This window comes from Canis lupus, chromosome 14 (genome assembly GCF_048164855.1).
Source record: "Canis lupus baileyi chromosome 14, mCanLup2.hap1, whole genome shotgun sequence".
Lineage (NCBI taxonomy): Eukaryota > Metazoa > Chordata > Mammalia > Carnivora > Canidae > Canis > Canis lupus.
This window is the reverse complement of record NC_132851.1, coordinates 48,307,718-48,333,160: the sequence shown is the minus strand read 5'-3', so window position 1 is coordinate 48,333,160 and position 25,443 is coordinate 48,307,718. Positions and strand designations below refer to the sequence as shown.

General features: G+C 46.1%; 1 protein-coding gene and 1 long non-coding RNA gene across 6 annotated transcripts in view; one reads left to right on the top strand and one right to left on the bottom strand.

Moving 5' to 3' along the window:
- Positions 1–25,443, top strand: part of LNX1 (ligand of numb-protein X 1) — a 174,143-nt gene that overhangs the window by 55,706 nt on the left and 92,994 nt on the right. For 3 of the 5 annotated variants that reach the window (XM_072775044.1, XM_072775045.1, XM_072775043.1), the window contains one exon: positions 15,597–16,083. In XM_072775044.1, the coding sequence (XP_072631145.1) occupies positions 15,692–16,083 (392 nt within the window). In that variant the 5' untranslated portion in view covers positions 15,597–15,691. Of the gene's footprint in view, positions 1–122; positions 255–15,596; positions 16,084–24,432; positions 24,665–25,443 lie in introns of those variants that run through there. The other 2 variants (XM_072775046.1, XM_072775047.1) reach the window with 2 other exon arrangements.
- LOC140604086 (uncharacterized) lies at positions 15,065–21,679 on the bottom strand. The gene is made up of 3 exons (XR_012007129.1): positions 21,603–21,679; positions 21,216–21,483; positions 15,065–16,286 (listed from the first exon to the last, which is right to left on the bottom strand). It is a non-coding gene; the product is annotated as an uncharacterized lncRNA (long non-coding RNA).

Sequence of the window (25,443 nt, the reverse complement as noted above, 5' to 3'; positions counted from 1 at the left end):
TTTTTTTTTTTTAACCCTGCAGTGGAGTGCAGTGGAGACTTTGTCAAAAACTGAACGCCAAGGTTCAGACCTGTTCGGCCCGTTTAATGGGGGTTGGGAGGCCTGCGCCGAATGAATGCAGAGTTGTCTTATTTTTGCTGCATTTGCCTTGTTTGGCCTCACTTTTCTGCGTTCGTCTCACAAGAGGCAATTGCCATCTGAACTTCTGAGATGACCTTACGCCTCCCGCCCCCGAGACGGCGGCCCCCAGACAGGTAACTTCTGTGGGCCTCCTGGCAGCCCTCCCCCCTTTCTTCTCCCCCAAAAAACACCCAAAATCTACTGTTTTCTTTGTTCTTTGTCAACTACTTTGGCGTCTGGATTAGAACTGTTTACATCCAGACCTGGACTGGCTGCCTGCTGACCTTTGGTTAATGGAAAGATTTTCTCCTCTGAGCTTCCAAGAATGGATAGAACTTCAGGTCTGCTTTGTTTTTGTTTTTGTTTTTGTTTTAACTCTTCCCCTTTCTTCTCTCTTGATAGCAAGTATACCGAGGAGATGGCTCTGCCAGGACCTGACTTTTTTGTTGCTGTTAAGTAATTTTAGCTCTAGGATCCATTTTCGTTTTCTTAATTCTGATCACTCGGTCTGTACTTCTGTTCTTGACAGCCCGAGAGCCACTCTCTACACCCAAGCGCTGTCCTTAGAGAAGGGAAAATTAATCCAGTCTCCTGCTGGAGGAAAAAAAAAAAATGAGTCGTTTCCCTCTCAACGCCCCCCCCCCCCAAAAAAAAGTGGAGGGAGAAATCAACCTGCTAGAGGGCATTTCCTTCTGGATTCCTTCTTCAGCTACTTTTTGGAGGATTTCAGTTCACAAATACCTTTGCAGAGGAACAGCCTGTTGGGAGTTCTGCTCATACTCATCCACCCAGAAATTCAGAGTGTGTGTCCACTCTGTGGAAGTCAACATTGAAACAAGCTTAGAAAGGTTTGGTCTCCGACCAGTTGCTTTTCACCACCGCTGGGAATCCGCCCCGGCCTTGTGGCCAGTCTCTCTCTCACACCTTGGAGGCCTGAATTGTTCTGTTCACTGACCTTTGTCTGTTCTTTTCCCCTGAGTGGTGTGTTTGGATGGTGGCTACTGGGTTGTCCCTTGCTGGTCTTCTCACTTGATTCAGAGCTTTGTCAGCAGAAGAAAGCAAAAGATCTCTTTGATCCTGAATCTTCTGGAGGGACATGTGTCGTTCAAGTCACAGATCTCTCCCCAGGATGCCCTCCCTGTGGATCCCCGTGGTCTGTTAGCTTTTTGCACAGCAGGGAGGTTATGATTGAATACATCGTTTCATCCCTGTAGGTCAGGGTCCGTTGGCCACTAAGAGGAACAAAGCTGTGGCTGCTATGCCCCCAGATCTAAGAGAAGAAAGAAATGACAGAGGCTGGAATGCAGAGTCAGGTTCTGTAGAATGTAGTTGGTCTCTTGGATAATTTACACCCAAGCCTTATCTGAAGAAGTGAAAGACCCACAGTGGTTCCCTGCCTAGAGTAACTTCATCTCTTGGTTCAACTTCATCTCTTGCAATAAGTAGGGCCCCATTGGAAAATATACGATGTCTTCCATTTACATTCTCGAACAAGTGACTCAACTTCTCAGACCCTCTGTTTCTTCATCAGGAAAAGGGGAGGCAATCCCAATAATACGCACTGGTCGTGAGAAGTAAACGAGGGAATGTGGAGAGGGTGTCTATTGGGTGCCAAATAGAGGCAAAGTCCATTCTTGAAGGATTTTCCTGAGTCCTTGGCAGAGATAGTCTGACCCTACCAAGATAAAAGATCTTCTGTGGTTGCCGTCATTAGGAACCCTGATAGTCTTTGCTATGGTTATTAATTGTGCATAATTAACTCCACTGTTAACCGTTCAGAGAAAGAAAACAGTTCAGGAGACAGGAAAACGCTTAGACTATGCACACAAGCCAGGCGGATTGGTCTGTGCCAGCTTCCAGACCTGCTCAGGAGCAGCTGGCCACTGCTCTGCCTCCTGCCCTTCCCGCCTCAGAGCTCTCATTCCATGACAGACCCACCAAACGTGGTCCTCCACGGGCCTGCAGTGGGGAGAAAAGTCCTGTGGTCGTTTGCTGTAATCTAACTTAGCAGGCAGCCCTTTCTGCTTGCAACTGTGCTCTCTCCAGGGCAGACTGGGTGCTTGGTTTCCTCTAATCTTGCAGATAAACACCCTTTGCCGCAGCCTGGTGAGTTGTCGTGCCAAGTCACCCAGAGGAGGAGGCTGGGGAGGAGTGGTGACTGGTTTAGAGGCTGCACTGCACTGAGGAAGGGGGCTTGTGTCTCTCTTGGATATGATTGCCTCACTAATGGAGTATCCTGCGCCCTTGGATGACCTTGAGTCATTGCATAAGAGCAGCAGAAGTCCTCCCAGGCATCTCTAAGTCTCCTGTCCTGAAAAGCTAAGGCAAGTTTCCATCATTCATGAGCAGATTGAGGGCAGAGGTTCATAACCTCCACCCTGGCGTGCTTAGGGGAACCTGGGGAAGGACTCCAGCCTCGCTGCCTATCAGTTTCCTTGCTTACCTTTCCCCAAAAATGGGATGCTACAAGGGTATACAGCACCAGCCTGGGTCCTACAGCAGGAGCTAGGTGGGCTGCAGACCTAGGTGAGTGAGTCAGGCTGGCAGGGGAGCAGACAATGCCTCACTAGGAAATAGGGGTCTTGTTTCATTCTTCGTGGAACAGTGCTACTGCTTTAGAATAGTGGCTTGGCCTCTGGCATCTGACTGCCTGGGTTCAAAAGTCAGCTCCCCCTTATACTAGCAGGGTGACCTGTGGAGGTGATTTAGCCCCGCTTTACCTCCGCTGTAAAACAGGCCTTTGTTATGAGGATGAAATGAGTGAAATGTGTAAAGTGCTTAGAAGACTGCCTGGCACAACGTGAGCTTTTGCTAGTATTATTTTTATAAAGGGAGGTAGAGTGAGACCTATCTGGGTTCAAGACCCAGTTCCACCATGTAATTATCAGGCTAAATAAGTCCCAAAGTGCTCTTTGTCTCATGTGGCATCACTGGAAAATGGAATATTTCCCAAACCCAGTGCTGAAATAGTTTCATGTAGATTCAATATAAATGGTTTCATTGGATTCGATATAGTAGGTGCTCGATGAGTGGAAACTCTTGTTAGATTAGTACATACGGGCATCCTTGGCTTGATTGCATTTTGCGAATACTGCGTTTTTTACAAATTGAAGGATTGTGGCAAGCCTGCCTCCAGGATGTCTATCGATGCCATTTTTCCCACAGCATGGGTTCCTCTCGTATCCCTTTGTCACATTTGGGTGATTCTCATAATATTTTAAACTTTTCATTACCATTGTATTTGTCATGGTGATCTGTGCTCTGTGATTACAACTCCCTGAAATCTCAGAAGATGGTTAGCATTTTTTTCAGCAAAAAAAGTATTTTTCAATTAAAGTATATGCATTACTTTTTTAGACGTAATGCTATTGCACACTTCATAGATTACGGTAGAGTGTAAACATAACTTTTATACACATTGGGAAACCAAAAAATTCATTTGACTCGCTTTATTATGATATTTGCTTTATTGCAAAAAATTCATTTGACTCACTTTATTGTATTTGCCTTATTGTGATCTTTGCTTTGTTGCAATGCTCGCTTTGTTGTGGTGGTCTGGAACTGAGCCCGAACTGTCCCCGAGGCGTGCCTGTGTAGGAAGCAATTATCACATTGGTTGAAGTTAGACTTCTTAGGCCAAGCTGCAGTTTGGACATAATAACGATGGAGCAAGTAGTTAAGTTGAAGGCCGAAGACTCTTTGAGAAAAACAGATTTCCCAAAAGGCTCCCGAAGGGTTAGAAAGAAAAGCTGTGAACAAAGATGATCTTGCTTCTCTTGGAGCCCCAGGGTAGGGTAGCTGCCAGTCGAAATGCCTGGTCTTTTACATAAACTGGATTCTCCTACAGCAGGGATTCCTAGTGTCCTGGCTTCCAGTGTCTCCCTTTAGGACGTGAATTCCTCACTCGGAGTGGAGAAAATAGGGTCTTCTGGGATTCTGACTACTTGAAAGGCCATTCTGTAAGATGCCGCCAAGAGAGGCATACAAGGGAGGCTCTGAAATGTGTCCTCCTCATCGCCTCACTACTCATGGACCTCTGGGTGGTGACACATAACTATTCCTGCTATTTATGTGCTGGCATAGCAGAGACTCACTTTTATGTGGGTGGCACATTTATGGTCCTCTGACACTACCTCCAAACTATCAAGGGCTTTTCAAAACTATTTGGAAGGAAGACTACATCTCTCTTCCTGGGTTAATGGGATTTAGCCACCTTGGATCCCCAAAGAATAAGGGTTAATGTGAAAACCATACAAGTTGTTAAGTATAAAAACTGCACTTAGCTGAAATCAGAAACAGAGACCGTCAGTTGCCTCCTGTAAACCTCATACACTCACCATTTCGTCTTCTCTCATTTTGTTCTAAGTGAACACAGACACCACAGTGACCTATTGCTTAGTTGCAGGGAGATGCATCTCAGGTCAATGTAAGAAAGAACTTTCTAAGAATCAAGGCTGTCCAAAAATCCTGTAGGTTGCCTTTTGAGGTACTGAGTTCCCTGTCATTGAAGGCGATTGCTTTCTTGGGTATATTTGGTATATTTATATGTGCCCAGTCTGTATTGCTAAATGCATGAGTGAATGCCAAAGGGAATTCGTGTTTCTTTAGCAACACATGTGTTTATCTGTGAAATGAAGGTTATCATTGGTCTCATAGCAGTATTAGAATGATTAAATGAGAAAAAACATATAAAGTACTTAGCACACTATCTTTCACCTGATGAACTTTTCAGTAAATAGTCAGTCATTATGTTTTATTTTTTCCTATATTCTAAAAAGGAGGAGGAAGAGGAGATTTCTGGCTCAGGCAGGGAGTAGACAAGATGACCTCCAAATTTGAGATTCACAGTTTTTAATGATAATCTCTTCGTTCCTGTTCTTTTCAGCCCTACCCTTCTTCTACTGTCCTTCTAAAAGAGCTTCTTCCCCTTGCTGTTGGAGCCATGCTCTTTGATGTGATAGATTCACTGGTACAGTAGTATGTGTACTGAACATGGCAGTAGGTTCTGTCCCAATTAACCAGGGCATTGTTTTCTTTCTTTCTTCTTCCTTCTTCTTTTTTTTTTTTTTTTTTTTTTTTACATCACTCATTTGTGCCTTGGAATGTGTGGATTTAAATTCCACCATTATTTTCCAGTGACTCTTATTTGCTCCTTATGTTTGATGCATTTGTCACGGGCACGCAAAAGACTTCACCGACAATAGAGTTGAAACTCTCCAGGAATTTTCTTTAATAGCCTCTTGGCACAGTCCATGGCAAGAACACATGCATGATGGTGAGGTGTCAACATGTCATGGCTATCTGTGAGATGATTTGCATAACTTGCTTATGACTGCTTTTGTCAGTCACGTGGCCTTTTTTGAATAGAGCGCTGCATGCTTAGGCTCCTGAGTACTCAAATTAATATATGAGTCACCCGGTGTTTTCAAACTCTTCTTTAAGTATCATTGTTATATGTGTATTAAGTGTTCTACAAAACACACACACTCAGCTAGTCTATCTGTAGTCTTTCCTGTCCAGGGGCCCTAGCAAATTTGGCTTAACAATCATCACTGAAGATATTTGTATTCTATTTTTTAAATTTTTATTTATTTATTCATGAGAGACACACGGAGAAAAAGAGGCAGAGATACAGGCAGAGGGAGAAGCAGGCTCCATGCAGGGAGCCCAAAGTGGGACTTGATCCCAGGTCTCCAGGATCGCCCTGGGCTGAAGGCGGCGCTAATCTGCTGAGCCACCCAGGCTGCCCAGATATTTGTATTCTAACTTAGCAATGGATTAAGAGAAAATTACAACATTTCTAAACGAGGGCAGAACTACCATCCTTAAGAATGGAGCAGTCTCAGTGGCTGCCATCCCAACATATTTTCCATATCCCTAAGCTATGTAGCTATGTAGTGTTCATGTGGATCACTGAGGATGTTTACCCCATTCCTAGGGGAATGCCCCTGGAAATACATAGCCTTCTGTGCTCGTTTTCTAAGGCTGCTGTGACAAATCACCATAAACTTGGTGGCTTAAAACAACAAAATTTATCCTGTCACATTTCTGGAGGCTAGAAGTTTAAAATCAAGGTGTTGGTAGGATCTTGCTTCCTCAGAAGACTCCAGGAGAGAATCCTTCCTTGCCTCTTCCAGCTTCTGGTACCTGCAGGCATTCCTAGGCCTGTGGCTACCGAACTCCAACCTCTGCTTCGGTCTTCCTGTCACCTTCTCCTATGGGTGTGTGTTCTCTTCTTCTGTGTCTTATGAAGACACTTGTCATGGGGATTTAAGGTAAATTAGATAATCCGGGATAGTCTCATGTCAAGATCCTTAACTCAATTACATCTTCAAAGACCTTTTTTTTCTAATAAGGTCACATTAACAGGTTCTGGGGATTAGAATGGGACAAGATATTTAGGAGGAGGGGGTCAACATTCTAAACACTACACCCCACAACAAAATTTATTGGCACTCGTATACACAAGCTTCTCTCACCACTTATAGAGTGATTTCTTGTCCACATGGAGGCTGAAATATGTTCAAAAAAAGATAAAGAGAATTAGATTTGGCAGCCTTCACCACTACCATTATTTATTTCTATGTTCAAAACACAAGAGTGTTTTATGATCTAAAAACCTATTAATTTTTTTCAGTCAATAGTGTGATGTGTCTACAAAAGCCAATTAGTAAAGGCCACCTTATATTGTTTGAAAAGACCAGTAGTATCTTGGTTAGGGAAGCAACCACTCTACTGAACCATCAAACCACAACGAGATAAGGGTCCACTTCCAGGTGCCATGTTTGCAAAGGGAACTTAACAAACCAGAGAGCATCCTGGGTGGATGTTTTATCACCACCTTGACTACTGAGGAAGACAGCTAGAAGAACCGGAGACAAAAAGAAAGACAAGAGAGAAACCACCAATTTTCTCTTTAATTTGGGGGAGCCGCCATGTTTTGAGGGAGTGAATGTGAACTACATGACACTGAAAGGACAAAATAACCAAAGGAAAGCATTTAGCTGTTGGAAAACTGATGAGCTCCCTCCCTCCCCATCATTGCAGGTATTTCAAGTGGAAGCTGATAGGCCAATCCCATAAAAGGATTCCTACACTTGGGGAGAATCTAACATTCTTACCCAACTCAAAATCCTCTGATTTCTTAATAAATAATTTTAAAATCTCAAATATAGATCATCATGTGACCAAATACTAGTATGTGTATTTCTCTTCTTTGGGGGATTTGCTCAGGTTCTTACCCTACCTTAATTTCTTCCCACGTGTCCAAATACCATTGATCTTTGATGATCTACCCTGAGACCCAACTATTCCATGAGCTTTTCTGACCATTTTGGGTCACATGATACTGTTCTCTTAACTCTTTTCCTCCAAAACTTGTCCCTGGCTCCTATTTGAATGAGGTAGGGGTAGGCCGATCATACTCCTTGCCATATTCGTTGTGTATTTTTTTGCAGTGCTTTATTTTTTTTCCTATATGTAAGCTCCATTTTCTCTAATTAGACTTGAACTCACAGAAGATAAAATTGAATTCCCTATGGGAGCTCCCACAGAATTTAAGACAAAGACCAAGCATGCAATAAATAGGTATCAGTGAACATATATAGAATTGAAACACAGCAGAAACAATGCCGAGACTTCAAATATCTTCCTTCACCTTGTCTTTCACTCTATAACACTTTGTTCTCTGTTAAAAAAAAAAAAAATCATTTCCTGCATATTTTTTTCAGCCCTGGGTGGAAAAGCCTGCTTTTCCATGCTTCTCCTCTGGCACTAGCTCTTCCCAAGATCCTATGGAAATTATTTGCATGACCAGAGCCATTGGTCAATGCAAAATACTCTGTCTTCATTTTTGTTGTTGGCAGGGGGTCAACACCATTTCACCATGTTGATAGCCCAAGAGATGGAAGGACATTTTTTTCTGGGACAGAGTCCTTACAAACAAACCCAAGTATGACACCCACAGGAAAGGCAGTAAATCTTTGGTCAAGAGAGGCAAAGCTGCTCTCCAGCTAGCTTGTAAAAGATCTTCCCTGGGCTACTAAAACTTGTATCAGATCTGCTAGCCACTTGGGATTCTTTTCACTTAAGTGCCTCCCTTGTTCTTCCCACTTTACAGCCTATGTTCTCAGTTGTTGGACTCCAGGCATTGTCTCCTTTACGTTCAATTCCCCTTTAATTTCCTGAAGATATTTCGACCTCCTTAAAGACCATTTGTATGTATATTTTTTCTGTCCTTTCTAGTGTAGGCAACATTCACAGATCCAATTAATGAATTGCTTGCTCCCTCTTGGAAATCACTGATTTAGATATTAAGAAGGATCAAAGCTAACCCTGACCTTTGTCTGTAAGCACCTGCCTTCTTTCTGTTCCCTCTCCTTTTCCTCTGCAATGTATATATATGGCACCCCTGCCTCCAAAGCCCTCTCTTCAAACCCTTTTGGCTAAAAGATAATTTTCATCCCATGTGTGATGGTTTTTGTTCAGGCCACAAAAGCACTGAATTCCTCCCTATTACTGATGTGCCTGTAAGCTAAGGAATAGACCACAGAGCATTTGTCCATCTTCCTATGTCCCTTAGGTCACAGTTGATATGTATAAAAATTGATGGCACATAATTGATACCTCCAATTTTCACACAATTTATCTATAATTTAAAACGTAATTACAAATTTGCTTCGTTTAATAGAGAAAGAGCTTGCCCTAACTTTGATGATCACTCCCCGCCCCCCACAAAAATCTAATTTAGGGGATCCCTGGGTGGCGCAGCGATTTGGCGCCTGCCTTTGGCCCAGGGCGCAATCCTGGAGACCCAGGATTGAGTCCCACGTCGGGCTCCCGGTGCATGGAGCCTGCTTCTCCCTCTGCCTGTGTCTCTGCCTCTCTCTCTTTATCTCTCTCTGTGACTATCATAAATAAATAAAAAAAAATTTTTTTTTAAATCTAATTTAGGAGTTCCACCGGGCCAGAGCAGTGGTAAGACAAACAAAGCAACGAGTAATTATTTTGGAAAGAGAAATGAGGTCACCAATGTGAAGAATTTACCAGCACTATTCAATTCGGTTCCCCCATGAGTCTATGTCTGGTCTTCACGGTCCAGGAGACGGTGTACCTGAGTGACTGGGATCTCTGCACTGCGGAGTGGCCTTGATGACCAGTTTGAACTCAATTCTATAACCCTTCTGCCCTAGTAGCTTCATCCAAATTTCAAAGCATCATCAATGACAAAAAACCTCAACCTCAAAAAACCTGAAGCTGAAAGTTCCCTCAGAAATGATCTAGCATAGAGGTTCTTAGGCTTTACGTGTTTATGTAAAACACTGGGGGTGGTGGAAGGGATTAGGAGATTTTGAACAACATTACATAGGTCAGCAGAATTTATGAGGCAACACAGCTACAGTAGGACAGGGCCCCACACTGTTTACATAGTCACGGAGTCCCTGCTGGAGAGAATGTTTGTCACTGAACTGATGTGCTCTCAAAACAGAGCTCTTGCAGGATTCAATTATCTCGTGAACATTTTGAGGTCTGGCATTAGATTATACTTCCGTCCTTTCATGTGAAGCAAATTCTTACTCTGGCTTATGAGTCCTTTGGTGAGCTGCTCACCTAGTGGTCCCAGAAGACTAGGACACCTCCTCAGACACTTTCCTTTTCCAGCACTTATGCACCTTGTTCTTTCTTTTTCTTTCTTTCTTTCTTTCTTTCTTTCTTTCTTTCTTTCTTTCTTTCTTTCTTTCTTTCTTTTCTTTCTTTCTTCTTCTTCTTTCTTTCTTTCTTTCTTTCTTTCTTTCTTCTTTCTTTCTTTCTTTCTTTCTTTCTTTCTTTCTTTCTTCTTTCTTTCTTTCTTCTTTCTTTCTTTTCTTTCTCTTCCTTCCTTTCTTCTTTCCTTTCTTTCTTTTCTCCTTCCATCCTTCCTTCCTTCCTTCGAGCATCCAGAGCTCCAGGACTTTCACCTCATCTCATTGTTCTTCCACCAGCTGCCCTTGGCCTGTCACTTCTTTAACTTTTTCATTGATTAGTAATGTCAGTGAGTGTTAATAGATGTTGTGCTTTGGATGAAAGAAAAAATGCTCTCTGACTTGCCATTTGTTGAAATGGTTTCCATTTCTCTTTTTCCCTTGTTAGAACAGCAAGGTTTATCAGAATATAGGAATGCTTACAGATGAATGGGAGAGTCCAAAGCCCCAAATACCACTCATTCTTGGGATTGGGTTATACGCTGAGGATTCTAATACTCAACTCTTTAGCCACTGAGGAATTTCTGTTTATATAAATCCATCTAATGCCACTAAATATCTTTGCATTTTCTAAACTGTGTCCCTAGCCATTACTTTTCTACATTATTACCCTTGATTTTTTTCTTCCCCTCTGTGCTCAGGAATTGCTAATAGCTTTCCCCAGGCTTCAGGGCAGTATCTGGCTTGGAGCAGGCCAGGATTACAATATCAGTGGCCTGCCACTGCCTTAGGCATGCGTGCAGTTACTCCATTTCACTCTGTCCTAGAGTTTGGGGGGTTCATTCTACACATACGTTGTAGGAGGGACACTAAATAATTGGGGAGTTTGCAGAGGAGAATGGTCAGCGTCACAGAGTATATGGAAACTGAAAGGAATGCCAGATAGCCTAAGGCTGCTGGACCTGGGGGGGTGGGGGGAAATGCAATTAAACAATTAAAGGACTTAAGGAATTCGACATATATTTTTTTGAATGTGACATATTCTAAATAGCTCCTAGGATAATACTGGCACCCATGCCCGGGGGGGGGGGGGTGGGGGTGGGAGTGGGGAGGCATGAGTTCTAGAGAGGCAAATTTTTATACTATATACAGACTGTCTCTTCTAGTAGTTAGAGCTCTCCAAAGCAGGATGATCTATTTTAGAAGGTAGTAAAGGGCTGTTTCATTTAGGAACCTTCTCTCAAGTTCCCTTTCAACACAAAGAGCTCAATGGGCTCAACATTTCATCTTTGTCAAGGTCAAAGTCCCAGTGCGGGACACACTGCCAACTTGACTATGAGGATGAATTCTTTTTAATAATGTGAGGTCCCATTACTGTTGTTGTAAAACTGTGACTCATGTAGCAATTCAAGAGAAGCTATGGAGTCAAGTCTTTGTCCTTTCAGTAGGAGGAAACTGTGGAAACGTCAGTGCAGCCTGCCAAATGGTATGTTTACTCACCATCTTTCCAGTGCACTACATGGTTTATCTCCAGGAACCATTTTCTATAAAGCCAGCGTGCATTTAAAGGAGAATTAGCAGGACACTAGTCCATCAGGGACCCCATTGTTCTAGTAGGTTATGCCATGCAGAAATATTCCCACTTCCAAACAGGTTGAATCCCAACGGCTATTCTTAAGACTATTGGATTTTTAGTTCAGATGACAGTAAACCATAGGACCTCTAATGACCCTTTCGGTCACAGCGCTGGTTCACATTTGCTCTGGAATGTGTCTTTGCTGTCAGCTGCTGAAGTTTAGAATTTGAAAGTTAGTTTAAAAAAAAAAAAAAAAACCTCTGTACACATTTTAGGTGTGATCGTAAAGTTAGCAGGAAAGGGAGCAGAGAGGAGGGACACAGATGAAGATTTTTATTTCTCCTGTCACTTCTCACCATGACATTGGCAAACTACACATATCTCTAAAAGTCACCTTGGGCTTCTATTGCAGCCCCAAATCACAGGAGACACAGAGAAGATCATTCCAAAGCTACAATAGAATAGGGTTCTACCAAGGAAGCGTATTCAACCCCCTGCTCCAGACACACACCCAAGGACGGAATCCACTTCCCTTCTCTTTCTCCAAACTAAAAAAAAAAAAAAAAAAAAAAAGCCAGATTGTCTCCCTACCTCAACCAGGACCAGAATTGCAAGCTACGTGACATGAACGAGCTCAAAGCTGATGGGCCTTCTCACTTACTTTTGGAAGAAAACAAGAGTTTACCTTTTAAGCCACAATGATTTTGGATAATTTCTTATCTGTTCAGCAAGGCACACATATGTCTTAAAAACATGATACATCATACACGTTGATTAAATGTAAACTAGAAATAAGAAACCTCAAATAATATTAATCATAATTTTTAAAGGCAACCTAGTTCTTTCTTTAGAGCCCAAACCACTTTTTTTTTTTTTTTTTTGGCCAATTCTCTCATAATCTCTGTCTATTCGTGTAGTTTTTATTTAGTCTGAAGCAAAGTTGGAAAATATATACATGACTGTTTACATTAATATTATGTTAAGAATCTGGTGTACTCAATGGACAAGTGCCATGGAATTCAAATTTCTCTTTGTAAACCAAGAAAAGGAAAGAAAAAAGCATTGGGGTTAGAGCTAGAACCCACCATTTTTGCTTGCCCTTTCCATTCATTCAGTCTTAGGCATTTCTGCAGTCAGTATAAGTCAAGGAATATTCTTAATCAGAGCCTTGGACAAACCTATTAGCAATGGGCCTCAAGAGATTTTTTTTTTTATGATAGTTGCAGAGAGAGAGAGAGAGAGAGGCAGAGACACAGGCAGAGGGAGAAGCAGGCTCCATGCAGGGAGCCCGATGTGGGACTTGATCCCGGGTCTCCAGGATCACACCCCGGGCTGCAGGAGGCACTAAACCCCTGCGCCACCCAGGGATCCCACCTCAAGAGATTTTAAACCTAATTTTCTGGGGCTCTTTTATTCGGTTGGTTAAATTCCGACCAGTCATGATCAGGAAAGATGCTGGGACACAACATAGCGAAATGGTTAGGAACAGAAACTGGAGTTGGTAGCACTTCTCGCTTTGTTTCCCTTTGGCCTAACTAGCAAGTGGCTTCCATGTCACATCTCAGCTTCTTCATCTGTCAAATGAAAACAAACAAAACCCAACAACCCTGGGGATTTGAGTGGATTAAATAACATAGTCTATATAAGGCCCCCTGTCCAAGGACAGTGCCCTGTCCAAGGTACACGCTCAAAAACTATTAGAAAGTAAAGAAAAAAAATTTTTTCCCAAAAGCCAACCACTCACAACAAAGCAAAACTGCTGTATTAGCACAGAGTCCTAGAACTCTGTTTCTGAAAGGAATTTTGTGGGATCACTCTGGTGGCTTGCTGTTTTCCTTACTTTTTCTGAAGCTAGGGTTCTTCCAACAGAATATTGTAAGGAAACTGGTGTCGGAGACATAAAAATGGAGCTGGGACCGGGTGGGGAGGAGAAGTAGGCAAGTAGCTCCACCCAAACTGCCTTCCCATCTTCCCTCCCCTGGAAGACTCTGAGGCACCTGTCACTTTCCAGCGCACAGTCTGAAACGCCAAAAATCTGGCCCCGCCCCACCACTGCACGCGTAAGGGCATGGACCAGAGATGTGAAGTTGGCTTTTTCAGCAGCACAACCAGAGCCACAACTGCATTCCCTGTAGCTTTCCAGGACAGCACAACGAGAAAGAATGGACAGGACCCAAGCACGTGGGGCTGTTTGACAAAACTCTTGTCAAAGTTCAAAATACGTGAACTTTTTTCCCCTATCATGGATGATAATCTTTTGGGTGGCCCATTTCCATTTTCGTGTTTACTTTTTGACTGTTTTTCATGCCACTTAACGCATTTCCTGTGTGGTTCCAGTACCTTCTATCAGCCTTGAGGACAAATAGCAGCTGTGTGTGTTTCCATGAAATTTGACCAGAAACAACTTGACCCCCTCCCTCTGTGCTCTCTACCTTTGCCTTCTGTGGTTTCTTTTGATGCTAAATAAAATGCTGTGATTTCTAAATGTTTTCACATTCGGGGCATTCTACTTCAACCTCCTGACCAGAGTGTTCTTTCAGGCATATTAGCGCAGCGCAGAAATGTAAACACGAAGCTGACCCAACAAGAGCTTGAAGTCGATGTATTTTTTTTTTTTTTTGAGATAAGGCAATGCTCCCACAAACAACTTCAGACTTAATTTGGTAAAGAAAAAAGATGCACCACGGTTTAGGAATGCTGTGCCCTTTCCAAATGCAGCGGGCTTCCTGTTGGCTTCTTCATGCGTCTGTATGTTCTCGTGGAAGGCCTCAAGTCTGCTTGTTTTCCAAAATAAAAGAACCTCGAGGGGGTGGTGGGTGACAGAGGGTGTGGGATTCTTCATCCTCATGAGCGTTGACCCAGAGTAGCCTAGTGCACACTTCTGTTTGCTCTGGTCACGTGGGCTTCCAGTTGCTGGTGCTCACGCCTGCCTCCCAGGACAGGGCCTCCGGGAGAACAAGGGCATGTCCTCTAGAGCTCTCCTCAAGGTCTCCTCCACGCCTCGCTCACTACCTAGCTCAGGGTTGGTGCTCAAATAATAGGTATTGAATGATTCCCAGAAGCTTCTAGGTATTAACGAGGAATGTGAGAATCTCCACTATTTGGACTCTCATTCCAGGGGAAAAATACATGGCGTGATAGTACTCTACTGGGTTGAAATAGATATATAATGAAATAGAGCCTTATAGGAACTATAGCTTTCAGTTTCCAGGTCAGTTGCATAAGACGGGAGACAGAATGAACTCAACAAATACATGTAAAAATAGTGACTCACCTTGGCCGAGCACTTCCTGTGTTCCAGGTACAACTGGAAGAACTTTCCGTCTCATATCTCATTTCATCCTCATGGCAACCCTAGGAGGCAGGCTATTGTTACCCTCCTTTTCCAGATACCAATTAAATCACTGGCCCATCGCAGTGGCGGGATTCAAACCCAGGCAGTACAGCCCCAGAGCCCCATAACCACTAAGTGACCAGCTGGGTGGATCAAGTGCAGAGGGAAGAAAATGTGCTCTCAGCGCAGGGAAAGTACAACAGACTCAGCCGCTCTCATTTCTTCCCAGATGGTCGAGATGAAGGCTCTGCTGCCCTATATTTTTGGAGTTGTAGAGAAAGTTGGGAAGAAAAATAAGAGAAAGCCATTGGAGTGTTAACTGTTCTTCTTGTCCTTATATGACAGAGCATTTTATTATTTTGTAAAGACTTTATTTATTTGACAGACAGAGAGAGAGAGGGAGAGAGAGAGCACAAGCAGGGAGAGCAGCAGAAGACCAGCTGAGCAGGGAGCTGGGCAGGGGGCTCCCCAGGATCCCAGGATCATGACCTGAGCTGAAGGCAGAGGCTTCACCAACCAAGCCACCTGGTGCCCCCCGACAGAGCATTTTATAAATCACTGGTCTAACTGAATTATACTAACAATTTATATTTCTTAGGGCATATTTCCTTTGAGTTCCTCTTGGCGTTTCCCAGATAGTGCCCAATGGTTTCCGCCACCCTACCATGAGGCTGCTAGAGGTAAACATGATTACCACGAGGACAGATGATAAACTGAAGCGTAAGGAGGCAAGGTCCCTTGTCCAAGGTCATGTTGGGCACCAGAGTGGCCTGCTGAACCACAGCGCGGGGCCCTGCCCACTGGTGACAGAGTCTTCAAGCTCATTGTGAGTGGAGTCTTCAGGCCCCCCTGAAAACAAAGATGATCTCTCTTGTCCTTCTTTTAGGTCTTTGGATGGCTCCTGGAGGATCTCGATTTTTCTCCTGAGGACATCTTGTTTTCCTGGGACAGGTTTCTGCCAGACCGTCTCCCCAGTCGACCATGAGCCAGCCAGACCCCACCTGTCACCCTGATCCCAGCCCCGCACCCCTGTGTGTGGTGTGTGGCCAAGCCCACTCCCCTGAGGAAAACCACTTCTACGCCTACACAGAAGATGTGGACGATGACCTCATATGCCACATCTGCCTACAAGCTCTGCTGGACCCTCTGGACACTCCGTGTGGACATACCTACTGCACCCTGTGCCTCACCAACTTCCTGGTGGAGAAGGACTTCTGCCCCGTGGACCGCAAGCTTGTGGTGCTGCAGCATTGCAAGAAGTCCAGCATCCTGGTCAACAAGCTCCTCAACAAGCTGATGGTGACCTGCCCGTTCTCGGAGTACTGTGCCGAGGTGGTGCAGCGCTGTGACCTGGAGCAGCACTTTCAAACAAGGTAGGGCCTCCTCGTGGGCCAGCCCTGACCTGAGCATCCCTGTCGTCTCAGGGCAGTGCTGTCCTCGGGGCCGGGTGCTCCACGAGATGCCTTTTCTCTGCCTTCTTCCTTGCAGCCGATGAAAGCATTCACCCCAAGGAACCCTTCGAGGTGATTGTAACTACGGTCCAGTCTGAGAAACCAGCACATGATAGAGTTGTGGCCTGTAGAGGTGTAGGGGAGGGGGGTTATTTTATTGTGGTAAAGTATACATAACATAAAATCTGACATCTTAACCATTTTTAAGAGCCACATTAAGTACAGTGCCGTGGTCGCCGCCATCCTTTTCCAGAACTTTTTTCACCTTCCAGAATTGAAACCATACCAGTACTCCCATTACCTCCTGGCTGGGCCCTGGTAACCACCATGCTGCTTTCTGCCTCTATGAATTGGGCTGCTCTAGGAACCTAATAGAAGGGAAATCATAGCATATTTGTCCTTTCGTGACTGGCTTATTTCATACGCAGGCACTCTGAAATGTCAGAGATCCTGGAAAGATCTGACCAGCCACTTTTTCTGACGCTCCTGGCCCCCAAAAGGTTTCCTAGTGGCCATTGCGTATCTTTTCATGTTAGAAAAAAAAAAGTTTCCCAATTTGACCCACGGTTATTAAAACTTCCTCTGTATGGGAATTGACAAAGTCCAACTCTTCTGTGAGGAGATGTGAGGTTTTGAATGGGAGTCAACTAAGTTTTAAGTGGAGAAATGTAGAAAACTGCTGTCTGCCAGTGGTTTTTCTGCTAAGCGTTTGGCGAAGGGACACACTGGCAGCAGAGTGATGGTGTGACCACCTCTGCAGGTGGAGAGCATCATCCCCTCTACTCGTCTGCCTCTTATGTTGTCCACGTACGCTGTCATGTTCCTGGGCTTTCCTGTGTGGATGACCTCGGGGCAGCCCTGGACCTCGTTTCATGTGAGGCCCTCTCTTAGAACATGTAAGGTGCTTAAGAGAGGGTGAACAATGATACCACAATTATTTGTAAGAGGAAATGTGGAAGCCAGTATTTACCTTAGTTCCTCTCGTGACAAGGGCGAGAGGTAGGTGCAGGTGTTTTTTTCTAAAGGTCACATACCTTAGGCCGTGAATCTGAGTCTTTGTTTGGTAGGACACACAGATTCTCTAGTGTAGAAGTTTGCGTCCAGGGCAGTGGCCCGGGTGTAACGCTTAGCACTTGTTTTCCAAGCTACTCATGCCAGTGAACTCGCTTTTCTCCCCTAAGGATGTTGAGTAAAAGGCAACTGACCCAGGTTTGTGGGTTGCCTCTGACCCTCCGTTGTTGGCACCTAAATGAGGGTGCCCCTCTTCTCATTGCCCAGAAGGAAGTGTGGCCAGAGGAAAAAGGGCTAAGGGAGTCTATTGGTGGCCTTTGCTGGACGTTTGACCCACAGGGGAGAGGCACTGTCTGCAGGGAAGTGGGCCTGGGGCAGGTCACAGTGAGGCAGATACTGACATCTGCTGGTGCAGAGCCAGGGCCAAGGTTGGGGCCACGCTGGCTAAGGGAGGTGAGGAGTGGTGGTGGAGAAAGGCCCTGGTAGGTCTCCCTTCACACCTCACATTCCCCCCACTCCCGACATTTGTACCCTCTACCTTTGTGTTTGGGAGCTGCATGAGTTTCCCGTTGCTGCTGTGGCAAATGATCGCCAACTCAAGAGCTTGAAGCCATGCATACGTGTTATCTTACAATTCTGAGGGCTACAAGCCCACCGAGGAGGGGGGGCACTGGACTGACATCAGGAGGTAGGGAGGGCTGATTCCCTCTTGTTCTAGAAGAGAATTCCTTGCCTTGCCTTGCCCAGCTTCTGGAGGCTGCCTGCCTTCCCTGGCTCATGGCCCCACTTCCCATCTTCAAAGCCAGTATCATCTTCCACTCTCTCTGCCTGTCTGTCTCTGTCTCTGTCTCTGTCTCTGTCTCTCTCTCGATGCTTGTCTCTGTCTGTCTCTCTCTCATCTCTGCTTCCATCATCACATCTCCCTCTGTGGCTCTGGCCTCCCTGCCCCCCTCTTCCAAAGACCCAGTTGATTTTTACACTGAACCCAGTTGGATAACCTACAACCATTTCCTCATCTGAAGATCCTAATTTAGTCACATCTGCAAAGTCCCTTTGGCCACGTGAGGTGACATATTCACAGGCTCCGGGGATTTGGAGGTGGCTGTCTGTGGGGGCAGGCGTTGTTCTGCCCACCACAGAAGCCCTGCCGGGGAGGAGAAGAGAGGGGAGAGAGGAGAGAAATGGAGGTGGTCTGTGGAGGCAACGTGAACATAGCAGCTCCTCCTCAAGAACTGATGTGGGGCCAAGATTAACCCTAAACCTGGAGATAAGATGGCATATGGCGCAGAGATGGGTCCACACCAGAAGTGGGGCAAGGGAAGGGCCAGGAAGAAGCAATTGGGTCTTACGGGGTCTCCAAGAGACAGATGGCGCCCCCTCAGCTGCCCGGAGTGGGCATGTTATTCACCCCCCAATGCCCACCCCTACCCCCACACAGGCACCGTGGCCTACACACCTCCAGGAAGTGCAGGGAAAAGTCTGGATGAATCCTCAGCTGATAATGATATGCATCATTGAAAAACAACAGTGAGGAAAGAACTTGAAACTAATTGAGATCATCTCTTCACACTGAGGCCTCAGGAGTTTTCACAGGCACCCATCCACAGCTCCCTGTGCACGGGGAAACTCCCACGTAAGGGATGTGGGGCCTCAACACCCGCTCTTGATCTGCCCCACACATCAGCTTCCTAAGTAGGTTGAAACCAGCGTTTCCAAAAATACATCGTGTATATTAGTCATCAAATGCTTAATATACACTCCCTCCCCTCCCGCCCTGTGGGCACTTGATTGGCAAGGACTAGACACTTGGAGCTAATCTGGGACCTGACTCTGGAGCCCTGTTAGGTGTCGGGCCAGCAACTGGGCCAAGGGACCATCTTTTCCTCTCCTCAGAAGGGGTAGTGAGGGGCGCCTGGGGGGCTCAGTGGTTGAGCATCTGCCTTTGGCTCAGGGCGTGATCCTGGGGTCCTGACATCGAGTTCCTGCAGGGAGAGCCTGCTTCTCCCTCTGCCTGTGTCTCTGCCTCTCTCTCTGTGTCTCTCATGGAAAAATAAATAAAATCTTTAAAAAAAAAAAAAAAAGGAAGGGATATTGAGATTAAGTTGTTACTACTCTGGAGTCCCTTTAACTGGAAGATGCCAAGAGGTGGCCAGGAGGCAGGTGTTTTCCTTACGTTTCTATAGGAGACCCCCAGTTTGGTGGCCGCAGGTACCAGAGTGTCGTCACGCCTCTGTCCTAGAAGATAGCTTTGTTTGTAAATTTTGCATCTCATTTTCAGTATTTAAAATGTAATGAGTTTTTTAAGATACTTTTTGGCTTGTGGCATTGGAATGGATAGAAACTAGGCAGGCTCAGGGTCGATCTCGTAAGGAGACTTAACTACAGTTCTGCTTGAAGATTGGCATGTGACCGGATGTGGACCTACACACTCGCTTTCTAACAGCCCCGGGCTTCAGGGGGAGCTCCAGACTTAGGCTTCTCCACCTGGAGAATGGGAACTTATTTCAGTGGGGTTCCTTGAATACAAAGCTCTGCAGAGATGGGTCACATGTAGAATGTTGCCACTGTCCTTCTAGAAAAGAAGACGTGGCGGAGAAATATCTTCCCGCTCAGCCAAGGTCTCTGTTTATGACCCGTCTGTAGGCCCACGCTAATCCTAACAGTTGACTTGAGCCAAGGATGCAGGCAGGCGGCATCACGTCTTTAAACAAACGCTGCCGGGTTGCTCCAGGATTCATGTCATTTGTAAACATCGCTGTAAACGTTGTTATCTGACCACTTCAGACCCGGCGTTGAATGTAAATCCTGAAGCAAAACATGTAGGACTGATTGTGCTTGTGCACGACTGGCTGAACCAGCAGCTCCTTGGACAACTGTTCCTGACTTTAGATGAGAGGGCTCTCCCGCAAGAGTAAGCCTGAGCATGTGAGCTCATGTTTGGAATCTTCTGGCTGATTCCACTGACCTCTGTCCTCTTAGGTGTGGGTCTCCTGCAGAGAATCCCCACGAGGGTAATAGGCTTGTTGAGTTGAGGGATGGACAGGTTTCCTAACCGTAGGCCGTTGCCAGGAGACCTCCCAGAGGTGCTGTAGGGGCCAGGCCGATGCATCCCTCTTGACCCAGATCCCTCTTGACCCAGAAAGCCTTTACTTCCTTGATCCTCAGTGGGCGTTGTCTTAGGCCCAAGCCCACATCTTCCTTGTGTGGTATCATCATCCGAGTGTGTATTTATCAAGGATCTATGATAGGCCAGGCCAGAAGGAAAGAAAAATCTATACACACCAGGATTTCTGCCTCCAAGGCAATGAACTTTGAAGAGCGGAGAAGTTGAAAACGCATGCCCATTGAATTGTTTCATGGGATGCGTCCCTTTGCCCTTCAGTTTCTGTCTTATGGAAGATCATAACTGGTGGGGGGGGGGGATAATAAAGCTGACCCTTAAGCATTTACTAGCAGGAATAAAGAGATGGTTGTTCGGTGTTTTGTAAACAGCCTTGCATGAAAATGTGTATAACTGGCCCAAGATACACCTGACTGAGGGTTTCCTTGGATTTGGTTTTATTTTTGTTTTGTTTTGTTTTTTTAATTAACTTTGCACCCAGAGTCCCGGGAGTTTCTTCTCCAGACACTGCCCCGGACCCTCTCTTGACCTTTACTGTCTAGCAGGTGGCCCCTTTCAGCAGTGAGTTCAACACAGCCCTGACAGTTACTGTCTGTAGTGCAGGAAGGATGCAGTGGCCAGGGGACAGGTCTCGGGAGTATTGTCCTGTGGAAAGATGGGTAGGTTACAGGTCACGTCAGCCAGGCCCAACATCTTCACTCTGTGTTTTGCATACCTTCTTCCAGTGACGTTCCAACCCTGAACCCAAATTTTTCTTGGCTCCCCCTGGTCGAGAACTGCTCCTTGCGCTCTCCTGGGCACAGATGAAAGGAGGCGGTCGTCCTGCCTTGCCTTCTCGAGAACCAGAGTCTCTATCACACTCTGAGCCGTTTGCTAAAGAAACAACATTCTCCTGGGCACTCATGCCCAAAATCTTCCTTACCTTTTTCCTTTCTTCCTGGACATTTATTATCCTGCCGTATGACCCTGCTGTGGCTCTTGGCCCACTTGAAGTCCTGAAGTCCCTTTTTGTTTTGTGTTGCTGATTTGCCTCTGATGAAGTAAGGTTGGCCCCAAAACTTGACTCCTTAACCAAGTTGAATTCCTGTTCTTTCCACAAATATTTCTTGAGCATCTACTGTGTTCTAGGCACTACGGCAAAGATGCAGTTTAGAGCAAAACCAGTAGAGAGCCTGCCTTCAAGGAGTTCCCTGGTTAGTGAAAAGAGACAAGAAACCAGGAGGTTATGGCTGATATCTGAGATGACATTTAAGGATAGATAGAACTTAGGTCAGGCAAAGGGTGCAAGGTTTAAGGTTAGGGCAATTACCTGGCAAGGTAGCTACAGAATATGAGCATTTGGAGGTGGGATCCCATCCTCAAGGGATTGTATTAGGATTACACCTGTTGGCAGATGTTAGAAAATTCAAGTTATCTTGCTTGAACTTTGTAAAAGTTTTATTTTTCTTATACAACAGAAAGTATGGGGGTAGGAAGTCCACGATGCTGTCATCGTGATGCCATCAGGAATACAGGCTCTTTCTGCTTTGCAGATTAGCTCTCATCCTCTGGCCCCAAAATGGCCTCTCAAACTCCAGCATCACATCCAAATTCCAGGTAGAAATAAGCAGGCAGAAAGGACCGCAGGAAGGGCAAGTCGACAATGTGAAAACGGAGGACTTCTCTTTAAAAACCCTTCTGGGATGCCTCACCCCGTAATTTCTGCTTGGGCCTCACCCACCAGTCTCATACTATATGGCCACCCATCTGTGAGAGAGGCTAAGGTGCGTTGCCGCCACCAAGTAAACCAAGCTTCTACTGAAAGGAAGAAGGGAAGATCAGATATTAGGCAACCAGCAGTTTTTGCAGGTAGCGACATAAGCAACAACAACAAAACCATTCTTTGGTTTTTATTTCGCGTTCATATCCGTTAATGAATGGTATGCGAGGACAGACATCCTTCTTTGGTCACTGAGGCTCGGAGAAGCAAGCTGAACATGTCCAAGACTATCGGAATACAATCTAGCGCATTAGGAAACCCTCAGCCTTTATTCTACACCATGCTTTTCTCTTTTTTTTTTTTAAGATTTTATTTATTTCTTCATGAGAAACACAGAGAGAGAGAGACACAGAGAGAGAGAGAGAGGCAGAGACACAGGCAGAGGGAGAAGCAGGCTTCATGCAGGGAGCCTGATGTGGGACTTGATCCCGGGACTCCAGGATCATGCCCTGGGCCGAAGGCGGCGCTAAACCGCTGAACCACCCGGGGATCTACACCATGATTTTCATGAGCTCTGATCCATATGGCAGATCCTGGACACTCGGGAGGGTCACGTCCCAGGACCCTGTGAAACTCCACAACCAGGAAGCAGCTGTAACCTGTCACGTCCCTAACAGCGCAGAAGGCTAGGAATGAAGAGAACAGCAAAGCCTCTTGGAGATAGGGGCTGAGCCGCCCGCTGGACGTTCTCACTGTCATTGGCTGTCACTGCGGAGTAACTGTCAGTCACTGTCAGGGGTTGTTATTAACTGTAATTATTAATTCCCTGTTACAATTTCTGTAACAATAGCCGACACCCATCGAGCCCTTTGCTCTTTCCAGGCATTAGCCCTTTCCACTTTCCTGACAAGGCCATAATTAAGACCTATTGTCACTGTCCTTCTTTCACATGGAAAGAACCAGTGGTTCAGAGAGGTCAAACAATATGCCCTGCGTCACCCAGCTCAGATGAGGCCGAGCTAGGGTTCAAAGTCGTCTGTTTGACTCCAGCAGCTGAATACCCAACCTTTAACTTCCTTTTGGCTGCTAATTCATTTTACTTCCTTTTCACGGGCCCTGACTCACCCTTGCATACCAGGCTTACGGAGAGTGGAATTCAAAGGAGAGTCCCAACCAAACTATAAGTGACTACAGGCTGTGCTTTACATCAGGAGTGCTTATCGCCGATCAAAATTGTAGCAGTTACACCTGTGCATTCTCAGGTTCCACTGGGCTTAGACTCTCTCAGCCCAGCCTCAGGTACATGCACTTCTCTGAGGCCAAATTCCTGTTTCACTACAGCTCACCCTGTGGGCTTCCTCGTGGGCTTTGCTCTGGCCAGTCTGGTTTGCTGGGATCGCTTGGGTGCCATTAGTTGGAACTATCACTCTGAGCCATCTCTGTGAAGATCTAAGTCTCGAGCTGCAAGGAAGGCCCAAATCTCCTGAAGATGGGATAGAAGGAGAGGAGTCCCGGGGGCTTCTGGGACGTCACAGGGCTTTGGCCTGCAAAGAGGTCCTAATGTGAAGTTGACAGCATGGGCTAGGGTCACGGATCTTAGAGCTGGAAGCGATGGTGTGGCCCAGCCCCTGGCAGGACCCAGAGGGTAGGGCATGAAGAGAGCTCCATTTCAGAGATGAGATGGCTGAGGCTCAGGGCTTAAGTGAAATGCCCACTGTCTTACGACTGGTGCCAGAGCTTAGGTCAGCCACTCAGGGGAGGAAGAGGAACGGAGAAACCTCTCTCCTTGCAGAACAGGAACCTGTGCATCGTTCGGACAGGACTCCATGTCTGTCTATCAATGCTCTCTGCTATTCTCCAAGACAGTGACACAGCCTCATCGTGTAAAGGGCCGAGTGTCCCAACCAGTAGAGAAGCTGTCACTGCTCTTCCATCTGCCAGGGCAGTCAGGGCAGGGACAGGTAAAACATCCTAAAGGCACATTCTAAATATACATTGAGACGCGGCATTGGTTTGTGTTTAACCCTCCCCTGTCGCACCACCTGAAGGTCCCTTGGAGCTCACGTCTCCAGGCTGTGTCCAAGGATGCTCATTCCTTACAGTTGTCTTCCTCTGGCGAACTGGGGGGACAGCTTTGGCTGATTTGCTTACCCACCCCGCGGGGTCTGAATGGGCCAGGCTCGTGCCCTCTTCCGACGCAGCTCAGCTTCCAGCCCATCTGCTCCCAGCCAGTGATGTCAACATACCAGCTGCTTCCCGAGAACCAGTCGGCATCCTGCAGGAGGGGCAGGTCCCTCTCCCGGGCATCAGCCTGCTTGCTCTCAGCCTGAGCCCTCTTGCCAACCATGGTGGGTCCCTCCGGTCTCTGTCGCCCCATCTGAGAAGCAGAGGGCACGATCCTCTGACAGGCCTGTGATGCATCAGCGTGGCTCCATCTAAGGGCTCCAAGTCCGATGCCTCACGAGCTACCGATTGTGGGGATATGGCCAGGGTCGTTTCAGGGAACTGAGCTGGGCTGGGCCCCTGCAGCTGACAGAGAGAAGGTGGCCAGGAAGAAAGCAGCAGCACCCTGGGCGGAAAATGAAGGCGCTTCTGCTGCTGGTCCTGCCTTGGCTCAGCCCTGCCAACTACATTGATAACGTGGGCAACCTGCACTTCCTCTACTCAGAACTGTGAGTCCCGCTATAACGCTGCCTGCCTGTGTTTGTGTGTTGGGCATGTCGGGGGTGGAACCAGAGTCAGTGCCCTGGCTGGGATGTCTGTGTAGAGGAATCAGTTCCACGTGAGCTAGATGCACTGGGACAAAGCACCCTGCAGCAGCCCCAAGCGGCATGCTAGGATCTGTGACTTGACAAAAAAAAAAAAACAAAAAAAACAAAAAAACACCATCTTACTGATGCGCTGCTTGCTTTCCCAGCGAGGCATTCTGCTTCTTGCTTCTGTGCCAACACTGCCTTTTTTTTTTCCTGTACTCTACTTTTTCTCAATAGATGTGTCTTCTCTTCCTTCCCTAAATAGAACCAAAGAGCAATTAGGAACTGCAGGCACAGAACTGCAGACACAGAACTGCAGCCCCTGTCAGGCATTTCTAGCTGGGAGGAGACAACTCCCTTTATTGAGACAACTGGTCTACGTACCTGAAAACACATGGAGCATCCGCAGAGCAGAGAGATCGCCCTCCGTGTGATAAATATACATCTGCTGCAGTTTGGGTGCTGACCCTTTTTAAACGTATGGGCGAGCAGAAAAGAACCGTGCAGGGAGCACCCACATCCCATCACCTGGGTCTCACAATGACCGTTTCGCCACCTTCGCCTTCTGTATTTCATTCAGGTGGTTGGGAGTAAATTGCGGTCATGACATGTCACCCCTCAAGACTTCACTAAAAAAAAATCTAAAAAAAAAAAAAACATTTTCCTACATGACCTCTGTCCATCTTGGAAGAGGAAAT